This window comes from Echiichthys vipera, assembly GCF_963691815.1.
Source record: "Echiichthys vipera genome assembly, chromosome: 16".
NCBI lineage: Eukaryota > Metazoa > Chordata > Actinopteri > Perciformes > Trachinidae > Echiichthys > Echiichthys vipera.
This window is the reverse complement of record NC_139841.1, coordinates 27,405,174-27,417,333: the sequence shown is the minus strand read 5'-3', so window position 1 is coordinate 27,417,333 and position 12,160 is coordinate 27,405,174. Positions and strand designations below refer to the sequence as shown.

Genomic DNA, 12,160 nt, shown 5'->3' with positions numbered 1-12,160 from the left:
ACCGGACAAGAGCCAAGGAACAACCGTCTCCTTCAGGGGAGACCACAAATTTTGAATTTCATATTTCAAGTGATTTTTCCTCTCCTCAGACCCTGTCACACACACACGCACACACGCACGCACACACACACACACACACATCACAGTTATCTGAGCTTCAAAACCCTGCGAACGATTTCACAAAAGAAAAAAAGAGATAGTCCATAATTTGAACCATTGTTGCCATGGTGACAGGCCGCACACACATACATGCACGCACGCACGCACACACACACACACACACACACAGAATGACATGGACCACTGGATCAAGTCTGTTTAGTGCAGGGCGTCATGAAGGGGCATCCACTCTGACACGATGCAAAGATAGTTGCAAAAACAAGAAAAACGACTTTACAACCTATAAAAACTACAGTCACGCAGTGGTTTCCAGAAGTTTCTCAGACGTTTCCTCTTCACACACACACGTCACAAGAACCCACCTTAGAGGAAAAGGCATTTCAACAAACACTGTATTGATGCTGCAAACAAGCATCACTGAAGCCTGATCTCTCAGAGTAAAGTCTTCCTGCTCTGTGAAACTGTATTTGAGCTAACAGCAGCATGCTAACAAAGCGCTAACATGTCGATGATTAACCAGTATAATGTTAACCATGTTCAGCAGCATCGGCGTGATTTGGCGACATTGTAAACTGTGTTTATCCAAACTGTGACAGTAAAACCACACACACACACACACACACACACACGCCAGGTTATAACACGACGCAGCCGGACATTTCTCTGCTCACCGGCTGATGGAGCACAGTCGGACTTTACTCATCTTCACTGTAAGCTCCTCAAATGACCCCGTTTTGCATCTTTTTTTAGTTGTTTTGCATCTCCTTGTGGTCATTTTGCACCTTCTTGTGGTCATTTTGCACCTCCTTGTGGTCATTTTGCACCTCCTTGTGGTCATTTTGCACCTCCTTGTGGTCATTTTGCACCTCCTTGTGGTCATTTTGCACCTTCTTGTGGTCATTTTGCACCTCCTTGGTGTCATTTTGCACCTCCTTGGTGTCATTTTGCACCTTCTTGTGATCATTTTGCACCTCCTTGTGGTCATTTTGCACCTTCTTGTGGTCATTTTGCACCTCCTTGGTGTCATTTTGCACCTCCTTGGTGTCATTTTGCACCTTCTTGTGATCATTTTGCACCTCCTTGTGGTCATTTTGCACCTCCTTGGTGTCATTTTGCACCTTCTTGTGATCATTTTGCACCTCCTTGTGGTCGTTTTGCACCTTCGTGTGGTCATTTTGCACCTTCGTGTGGTCATTTTGCACCTCCTTGTGGTCATTTTAAGTTGTTTTAAAGTCGTTTTGCATCTCTGTCATTGTTTTGCATATATTTTAGCCATTTTCTTGTGCTTCTAATTGTTCATGTGCATGTTTCCGATTGAATAGTGTAATGTTACGACATATCTCTTTCTTTTCTAAAAGCCATGAGGTTGTCATCTTTTTGTGTTGTTTTGCATCTATTTTTAGTTGTTTTGCACCTCCTTGTGGTCATTTTATGGTTGTTTTTATAGTTGTTTTGCAACTCTGTGATTGTTTTGCATCTATTTTAGTCGTTTTGCATGCTTCTAATTGTTTATGTGCATGTTACTGATACATTTGTGGCATCTCTTTGGGCTCATTTTGCATTTCTGTAGTCATTTGGGGTAGTTTGTGTGTATTCGTGGTCGTTATTTATGATTGTTCTATGTTTTTTACATGTTAAAATGCCCGACTTTACCGCAGAAATACACACACACAAGGTTTTGGCCACTCCACCTCTTTGTCTGTTTTTGGATTGAGCTTCATTTTGGCAGTTTAGAAACCACCGGGTGCCGTCACAGAGACTACGTCTGTGTCTTCCACAGTCTGTCATGACTTCAGACTGTTTGTCTTCTTGCGTAATGATCTGCACTGATGCTCACAGCTACGACTCTACCACATAAACTTTCATAAAAAAGTGCAGTTTACAGAACTTTACCCTTTTTTAATAATGACCTTAATCAGTCTGAACGATCACCTTCCTAATCTGGACGTTTTTTACACCCTCATGATGAGGTGAAGCGTCCAGTGGATGACTAACTCAACTGATTTATGCGTCGGTTTAATCACTTTGAAGAGAAGCTCCTGCGCCCGGATATGAACCCTGCTTGTATTACACACACTCCTCCATCACATTCACATAAAGTGCCCTCTTTGAAGCTCCAACACGCCCTCCACAGACATCACAGGAGTCCTACATATGAGACTGTTCATTAACCTCATCCCCCTGTCTGGATATAGCAACACACACACACACACACACACACACACCCCGTTATTAGGGAGTCACTCTCCCTGCCGCTTAGCTCGCCGCTCTTCTCTCTGTTTGTCTTTCCAGCTCCAGTACCGGATGGAATCGAACATCCTGGTGTTTTTGGCAAACTGCACTTCACAATCTTTATCTGGTGTATTAAACAGCACCGTAGTGTTGCTACGGGAACGCAGGGATAGTTTTTTTATATATATATATATATATATATGAGGCCATGGCTCTCAGCAGGAAACCGGTGGATTGTTACTCCAGGTAGGGAAAGAGTCCTTACAGCAAGTGAAGGGGTTCAAGTACCTCGGGATCATGTTCACGAGCAAAAATACTATTGCCATTCAAACAATTGAATATTAAACTGTATAGCTGAAGAAAACACAATAAGCATTGGTTTTGCACAAACATGTCGACACTCAAATGTGTGTGAGAGTGCTGCCTCTGGAGTGTGATAGATTTTTGTTCCTACGTGAGAAAAAATCACAAATAAGGAAACATCGGTGAGTGTCAGTGTCTTGAATGAGGCCCGGTCTTCTCATAACTGATAGGAACCACAACCAACAGCAGCAGAATGAGACCCAGGTCGCATGAACTGACATTAGCATTTAAATTCACCGTGAGCTGCTTCTGTTCCGGTCAGCTGCTGCTGAGCTGAGACCAAAATGCTTATTCTGTGACATTCACACACCACGTCCTCCACGCCCAAGTCTAGCCGAGTCACTCTTTCATTATCTTCCTCGCCGCTGTTATCTTTCTCCTTCCTCTGCAATTCTCTTTGCAAAGACGAGCGAGGCACCCGGCTGTGAGCAGCAGAGACGAACGCAGAGGGAGGAGAGGAGGAGAGACTCCAGCAGCTCAGGACGGATGCTGAGACAGCAGAGTCCGGCTGATGTCTTACAGCAGTGTGTGAACCAACACTGCAAGGAGAGGAAAAAGGAGCATATCTCCCCATTAATGCCAGACAATTAGGCCCCGCTCCACTCTGAGGCAAATCAAAACTCATCACACTCTGCAGAGGCGAGAGGCGAGAGGAGGCGCAAGTCTGGGTGTGAGAGACGGAGCGAGCAGCAGGTTCATTGCTGCTGATGTGCACTTTTCTCATCTCATCTCATCTTCAGCCTCTTATCCGGGGTCAGGTCTCGGGGGCAGCAGCTCCAGCAGGGGACCCCAAACTTCCCTTTCCCGGGCCACATTAACCAGCTCTAACTGGGGGATCCTGAGGCGTTCCCAGGCCAGTGTGGAGATCTAATCTCTCCACCTGGTCCTGTGCACTTTTCTGCAATCATGTTATCACAGATGCTGCTGCTGCTGCTGTTAATGGGAATGATAAGAAGCAGCAGCAGCAGAGCAAAGATGGTTTAAACCCAGCCACTTAAAGATGGATGAGGTTCATCTACACCTCCACACGGTGGCGGAGGAGGAGCGATTCAAGCCCGCCCTCTGTCTGCAGCCTGTCAGGGGCGGATTACACGGACTGTGCGTGTGTGTGAGCCTCATGTGACGCGGGTCATGAGAGAGCTGCCGTTACAAAAGGAAAAGTTGTGTGTGAGCTCCTGTGAGGTTGGGACTGTTGGAGCAGCTCCCGGACACGGCGGTGCTGCTCTCTGGTGGCCGCCGGGAGGATTAAAAACACAAGGTTTCATCCCATCCTTTCATTTTCTCCATGACTCATTGAAGCAGCGCTGTCTGGTTTTATTTTTGCTTCTCCTGACGACGGTTTCCCGGACAGGAGCGCGCCATTTGGAGTCGATTACAGGGTGCAGTGCAGGAAAAGGGATCTTTTGCACACGCACTTGTGTGGATTCAGGTAGTGAGTGAAGACAGAGGCGGTTGATTCACCTCCAGGTGTCAGTTACAGAGAAGTGCGTCACTTCTTTAGACTAGACTTGTTACTGTGATTCGTTTTAACCCACGAGCCAAATATCAGACGATTCATTTGTTTCTGATGAATAATTATAAATAAATATATAAAATAAGACGGGGTAGGACCAGACACGTTTTTAACTTCCTCCTATCCCGTTTGAACATGAACTATATTACTTGAATCATGTATTTATTGCGGTTGACACGGTGGTGTAGTGGTCAGCACTGTCGCCTATCTTTTTTGAGCTATTTTGCGTCTCTTTGTGGTCATTTTGCATCTTTATGTGGTTATTTTGCATCTATTCCGAGTCATTTTGGTCTTTTGCATCTCTGAGGTAATTTTGTGTCCATTTGTAGTCATTTTGTATTTTGCATCTTCGTGGTTATTTTGGATCCCTTTGTGGTCATTTTGCATGGATTGTGAGTCATTCTGAGTGTCTCTGTGTCTCTCTGTTGTTGCTTCTGCTGCGTCTGCCCCTGACTCCTGCACGCTGCTGCTGCTGCTGCCCCTGACTCCTGCTGCTGCTGTTACTGCTGCTGCTGCCCCTGACTCCTGCTGCTGCTGCTGCTGCTGCCCCTGACTCCTGCACGCTGCTGCTGCTGCTGCCCCTGACTCCTGCTGCTGCTGCTGCTGCTGCTGCTGCTGCCCCTGACTCCTGCTGCTGCTGCTGCTGCTGCTGCTGCTGCCCCTGACTTGTGCTGTTGCTGCTGCTGTCCCTGACTCGTGCTGCTGCTGCTGCCCCTGACTCGTCCTGCTGCTGCTGATGCTGCTGCTGCTGTTACTGTCGCTGCTGTTACTGCTGCTGTAACTGCTGCTGCTGCTGCTGCACTCTGCTGTAACTGCTGCACGCTGCTGCTGCTTTAAGCAAAGTGAAATCCCTTCCCTGCTGGAGGCTCACTCTGACTCCTCACATGCTCCAGTAAGTCCTGGATTACCCTCCTGACCCAGAACCGGCTCTCCGCGACACAATTTCAGACGCAGCACAAACAGAGAACTTTTCCATCACATCAACACAGTCCGGGGTCAAGTCACGGGATCCAAGAGTAGGAGATTGAATCTCCTCTCAGATCAGATTATAATACGCTGCTCATGTGGGGAACCTTCCTGGACTCCAGCTCCAGAGTCCTGCTGCTTCCTCTGCTCGTATGTCAGTAATACTTTCTGCAGCGTGTGGTTGGAGAGTAGTTTCCTAATGACAGGGGAAGCCTCCGCGGCCTTCTGCGTAAACAGGCGTAGCTGGCTGCCATCTGGTTGGCTCGCACTTCAGAGCAGAGAGCCGTTCACTGATGATCTGCACTGGTTCCAGCTCCACTCCCACAGCAGAACATTCAGGGGCAGTTAACCCAAAGTTACCCCCGCGTTACTAACAGAGGCAGTAGAGACATGTTTCTTCTCACACACTTCGAAAAAGGTGTTTAACCACACAGTTACATTAGGTTTCATGGACGTACTCTGAGCCAACGGGGCCCTGGGCACAGACCTGTGAGAGCCCCCCCACTCTGTCCACACAGGAACGAGACACCCACATTCAAAGAGTCGACTTTTAGCCGTTTGAGTCATTTTGGGTCTTTCTGTGCTCATTTTACCTCCATTTTCTGTTGTTTTGTAGGTTTTGTGCTGGTTTTGCATCTATTTTTAGTCATTTTGCATCTTTTTGTGGTGGTTTTGCATCTATTTTTAGTCATTTTGCATCTTTTTGTGCTGGTTTTGCATCTATTTTTAGTCATTTTGTATCTTTTTGTGGTTGTTTTGCATCTATTTTTAGTCATTTTGCATCTTTTTGTGGTGGTTTTGCATCTATTTTTAATCATTTTGCTTCTTTTTGTGGTGGTTTTACATCTATTTTTAGTCATTTTGCATCTTTTTGTGGTGGTTTTGCATCTATTTTTAGTCATTTTGCATCTTTTTGTGATGGTTTTGGATCGATTATTGATTATATATTTATTTAACTTTACGTTTCTATGTCATCGCTTGAAGGATTCTGTTCTTCTGCAGTTTTAAGAAAAATAAGAAAGATGAAAATCTGAATCCCAAATCTGAAAAACCCAAATCCCCACAAACAAACATCCAAACAGTAAAATATCCGAGTCCAGCCTGACGAGAACTGCTGTTAGATGACGTCATCGGCATCACAATCATGACTGAACTCAGGCTCCTGTGTGAACGGAGGCTGCTTTTTACAATTCTGCCGTTTGTTTTGCCTTTTCCAGACTTCTCCTCAGAAAAACGGACCCACCCCGAGCGTCTGTATCTGTGGGTGTGTCGTCAGGAGCTCTGCAAGCTCGCTTATCCTACAACCAGATCAGTGGTGCAGCCATACATCCGCCGCAGCGCCTCCTTCATCCTTCCTCCTCTTCCCTGGGCCAGACAGACGTCTTTATTTGTGGGCAGAGAGGCAAAAGTTTCCCAGAACGCAGTGAGCTGAAGGGTCTGAATAAATGCACCTGTGTGTGGAAACAAACAAACAAAAGAAGCCTAACAACTTCACACAACACAGCGGAGCGAGTGTGCGGATGACAACAAAACGTTCATACACACAAAGAAAAGTCGGTTCTGCAGGAGAGAAACGCTCAAACGAGTCAAAGGAAAAAGCCTCTCGCTCCTGATGCGACTTCATTTGAATCACAAAGACACAAAAAAGCTTTGGCCCTGAATGCATCAACAACAAAAACAGATAGAGCCGCGCAAAACCACGGGAAAACAACATTAAAATGCAAAGACGCTTCAGTATTCTGCACCGCGTTGTTTTCCAGATAAGCAACATGTGCGACTTTTGACCAGTTCCCACGACCGATGTGTGTGTGCGTGTGTGTGTGTGTGTGTGTGTGTGTGCGATACAGTGAGTGTGTGTTTGTGCGCCTGTTGTGCCAACAGAGAAGTGGACGGGGGCAGCGACGGGACAAACTGTGGGAGGCAAAAGGAAAGAAGAAGAAAAGAAAGAGAGAGCAAAGCCGAGCGAGTGGGTGCGGAGCAGAAAGAGAGAAGTGAAGCAGAAGTAAAGTTCTCCGCAGAAAGACTCTCTCGTGTCGGTACTTCATTAGTCTTGACCTTGAATGTGACCCACGGTGAATGCAGCGGCAAGCCCAACTGCTATGACACCGCCACTATACACACACACACACACACACACACACACACACACACACACACACACACACAGGAATGCTGCTTCTGTTATTGTCTTTAAGTGCCAAACTCAGGCCAAGGCCTCGCCAGGGTTTGAAAAACAAAATAACAGCCGTGCAAAGCTCCCTTCACTCGCACACACACACTCACTAACACACACACACACACTCTCACACACACACACACACACACACCCAAAAACACCACTTCCGTCCATTCTCTCGCACAGAGAAAGGAAGCGGAGTGGAAGCTGGCCCGGCCCCAGCGGTCGTGCAGACAGAGGTAGCCCACCCTCTGAATGGCTTTAAAAAGCCTCTGCGAGCCCTCGCCACCCTTCACTTCCTCGCTGTGTGGGTCAGACGCAAAAGAGCCGCTCCAAGTCACAAACAGAATATGTGTGTGTGAACGCAAAGGACGCCACAACTTCACAGGGAATATCAGCGTAAAGCGAGGACGTAGATCATCTAAGAAGCTTTAAGAAGTCTTCGTCTCTACCGACACTTAGAAGAAAGAGCAACAAACCACAAGCTCTGCTTAAAATCTCCATAAATATCCATTTTAAATGACTTCAAGTGGATGATGAGAATATATAAAACACCAACTCAGCTAAATAAAGGCAGCCCCTCTAACCCTGAGACGTGCTACAGGTGTGGGAGAGAGAGGCTTTACCACTGCCCGCTGATTCAGGCCTTTGGAGTGAGGTGATGGAGACGGTTTTACAGGTTACAGGTACAAAACTAATATTAGACCCAAACTACTGCATGTTCCTGGCATATTCCCAATAAACCTTAACCTCAGCAATGCAAATACACCTATGATTATTGTTGCATGATATAAGACAAACACACTGGAGCCAAATCATGGAAATCCACGACTAAACCAAGTCTTAGGGCGCACTCACACTGTGCGTCCGCACGGGGCCAAGTGCGTGGACCTCCGTGTCTCTTTCAGCATGAAACTCCATCAAAAAAGACATGGAGACAGTTGTTTTCGTCGATCAACCGTGTTTAGAGAGACGACCCGTCATCATGGACCTGCTGCTGAGGCCCAGACTTGTAAAACAACCTTTTTTAATAAACTCTGGCTTCACTAACTACACTGTTGCTGCTTTGTTTTGTGTGTAGGGACTCTTCTCATGCTGCTGCAGAGGTTTGCTGTTATTTTCAGCAGCATTAGTGGTTAAAAAAGACCTTTGAATGCCTTCGGTGTTAGCACTTTGGGGCTCTTAGCGACTCTCAACATGGTTGATGGATTTTCATGCTGAAAAAGACCACAGGTCCATTTTCGCCGGACTTACACTGTGACGCAGACTCCCAGTGTGTGACGGGGTCCCTGAGGGTCGAGCCTCTTACCTTGGGCCATTTGGGGTTGATGAGACGTGCTTTGATGGCGTCGTCCAGAGCGGTGCTGTACTGGCCCAGGCGGAGATAGGCTGCGGAGCGGTTGCTGTACAGGATGCAGTTCTGGGGGTCGGCGGTGAGGGCCTCGCTGTAGAGACGCACAGCCAGAGCGTACTCCCCCTGCTGGCAGGCCTGGTTACTGCGGCGCACACGCTCTAGGAATTCTGCTTTGCTGAGGCCGGGGATCCCAGGAGCGGCAGCAGCGGCAGCGGCAGCAGCGGCGGGAGGACCGGTCGGTCGCTCTGCCCTTTTGAGCAGCGGCGCTGAAGAGATCACAGGAGAGGAAGAGGAGGAGGAGGAGGAGGGAGGGTTGGTGGTCCTGCCGGTGGAGCGAGAACCAAACAGAGAGAACTGAGGAGCAGAAGGGGAGGTGGGGAGGACAAGGAGAGGAGACATGGGTTCATTTTCTTTAATTAGAGTGAAAACAATTATAATTAAAGCTTTATATTCATCCTTCCATCACCATCCCCCAGCTTCTGGTCATAAATCTGTAATAAACTCTGTGTCTTGGTTCACACCTAAGCAGTGTGGAGGGTTTAGAGGGTATAAGGGCTTAGGGCGCACTCCCACTGTGCGTCCGTCCCATGCCCCGTGCTTTAGGGTCCTTGTCCCCCCCTCCAGGCCCGTTTGTACTCACACTACCTGGGCCTCGGAGAATGCTTCTTGCTGCCTATACGTCATCACGCCGTAACACGACACACGCATTGATGACCTCCATAGACCTCAGATCCTTGTGCGTCTTGTCTTGCATCTATTTTTAGTCATTTTGCATCTTTTTGTGTTAGTTTTGTATCTATTTTTAGTCATTTTGCATCTTTTTGTGCTGGTTTTGAATCTGTTTTTAGTCATTTTGCATCTTTTTGTGGTGGTTTTGCATCTATTTTTAGTCATTTTGCATCTTTTTGTGCTGGTTTTGAATCTGTTTTTAGTCATTTTGCATCTTTTTGTGGTGGTTTTGCATCTATTTTTTAGTCATTTTGCATCTTTTTGTGCTGGTTTTGCATCTATTTTTAGTCATTTTGCATCTTTTTGTGTTGGTTTTGCATCTATTTTTAGTCATTTTGCATCTTCTTGTGGTGGTTTTGCATCTATTTTTAGTCATTTTTTGCATCTTTTTGTGGTCATTTTGCATCTTTTTGTGGCGATTTTGCATCTATTTTTAGTCATTTTGCATCTTTTTGTGCTGGTTTTCATCTATTTTTAGTCATTCTGCATCTTTTTGTGGTGGTTTTGCATCTATTTTTAGTCATTCTGCATCTTTTTGTGGTGGTTTTGCATCTATTTTTAGTCGTTTGCATCTTTTTGTGGCGGTTTTGCATCTATTTTTAGACATTTTGCATCTTTTTTTGGCGATTTTGCATCTATTTTTAGTCATTTGGCATCTTTTTGTGGTGGTTTTGCATCTATTTAATCGGCTCATTTGATACGATGAAATGTTTCCATGGGGACGGACGTCATCACACTTTCTCGCCACATGAATAATCACATCAGATGCAACAAAAGGACAAATTGCACTCTTTCAGGCCAGTGCTACGCTTTAATATCATCAGTTTGATACGTTCTGTGGTTGTGACCTTGAGACGGGGCGGGCAGCGCTCACAGGTCCAGTCCTTTCTTTGGGAATTCTCCTGTCACACTTTGATATTTGCAGCTCAGGATGAATAAAGTTTTATCTTGTGTTGAATATAAATATCTGTGTCCTAACGTGAGGACTGAGCACATGAGTTTAAGGCTTTGTGCCCAAGTTGTTGCAGAAAGTGAAACGTGCTTTTGGCTGCTGTTACATAAGACGACACCACATCTGCAGCGGCCTCATTTGCATGACATGATGTTGGCGTTTCCAAACTGCTGCGTGCACTTTTTCTTTTCTCGCTCGGTGGCAACAACGTCTGGAATCCCTCAGAGAGACGGAGAGAGACGGAGAGAAGAGACGAGCGTCAGACAGAGACTCAGACGGCCAGATGAGGCTTCTGTTCTTCTCATTCACACTGAGTTTGTTCTCTGTAGCTTTAATATCGAGGCGCTGCCTCCCGCCCTGATCTGGTGTTTCCAAATCTGTCCTTTCACCAGAGCGTACACCAAGGCATTCATTATCTCTCACTCTCGCGCGCGCACGCACGCACGCACGCACGCACGCACGCACGCACACACACACACACACACACACACACACACACACACACACACACACACACACACACACACACACACACACACACACACACACACACACACACACACACACACACACACACACACACACACACACACACACACACACACACACACACACACACACACACACACACACACACACACACACACACACACACACACACACACACTTGCACGCTTGAAATATGCAGACCGGAGGGATTCCTGAAACTTGCAAATGCATCGACGACATCGAGGAAGAGGCAAGGAGGAGGAGGAGGAGGAGGAGGAAGAGGAGGAGGAGGAGGAGGAGGAGGAGGAGGAGGAGGAAGAGGAGGAGAGGGAAAGGAGGAGGAGGAGGAGGAGGAGGAGGAGGAAGAGAGGGAAAGGAGGAGGAGGAGAAGGAAGAGGAAGAGAGGGAAAGGAGGAGGAGGAGGAGGAAGAGATGGAATGGAGGAGGAAGAGGAAGAGAAAGAGAGGGAAAGGCGGAGGAGGAGGAGGAGGAGGAGGAGGAAGAGAGGGAATGGAGGAGGAAGAGGAAGAGAGGGAAAGGAGGAGGAAGAGAGGGAGAGGAGGAGGAGGAGGAAGAGGAAGAGAGGGAAAGGAGGAGGAGGAGGAGGAGGAGGAGGAAGAGAGGGAATGGAGGAGGAAGAGGAAGAGAGGGAATGGAGGAGGAAGAGGAAGAGAGGGAAAGGAGGAGGAAGAGAGGGAGAGGAGGAGGAGGAGGAGGAAGAGGAAGAGAGGGACAGGAGGAGGAGGAGGAAGAGAGGGAATGGAGGAGGAGGAGAAAGAGAGGGAAAGGAGGAGGAGGAGGATGAGTAGGAGGAGGAGGAGGAGGAGGAAGAGGAGGAGGAGGACAGGCATGAAGCTAGCCAGCTGCAGCGCCAAACCGAGGCGTTAAGTGGCGAGGCAGTGGCCTATTTTCTACCCTGTGTACCTCCGACCACACCCATCTCTGCCTTCAGACGGGATCAACTTCACACCTTCAAAGTTTGGTGCATCTTAAAACTGTGATGGTGAGAAACTCTGTCCACAGACTCTCTGAACCCTCATCTGTGCCAACATGTTCGCACAACAACTTACACAAACTACGTCCATTTAAGCCAAAGGAAAGACTCGGACTCGCAGCAGACACAGAGACGTGTCAGCGCTCATCTGGAGTCAGAGTCCACCTCACACTCTCTCTCTCAGGCCTGTCGTTGGTCTCCATCCTCTCCTCAGGGAAACATCTGCCTGTGTAGCTGCTGAACGCTCCTCTGTGCTCCCCAGCTGCTCTCTA

At 47.4% G+C, this 12,160-nt stretch overlaps 1 protein-coding gene across 1 annotated transcript in view; it reads right to left on the bottom strand.

Annotated features, from left to right (window-relative positions):
• The window catches only part of ttc28 (tetratricopeptide repeat domain 28), a 120,460-nt gene that overhangs the window by 104,422 nt on the left and 3,878 nt on the right, over positions 1–12,160 (bottom strand). Inside the window, exon 2 of the mRNA XM_083929594.1 lies at positions 8,680–9,078. Within this exon, the coding sequence (XP_083785720.1) occupies positions 8,680–9,078 (399 nt within the window). The remainder of the gene's footprint in view (positions 1–8,679; positions 9,079–12,160) is intronic.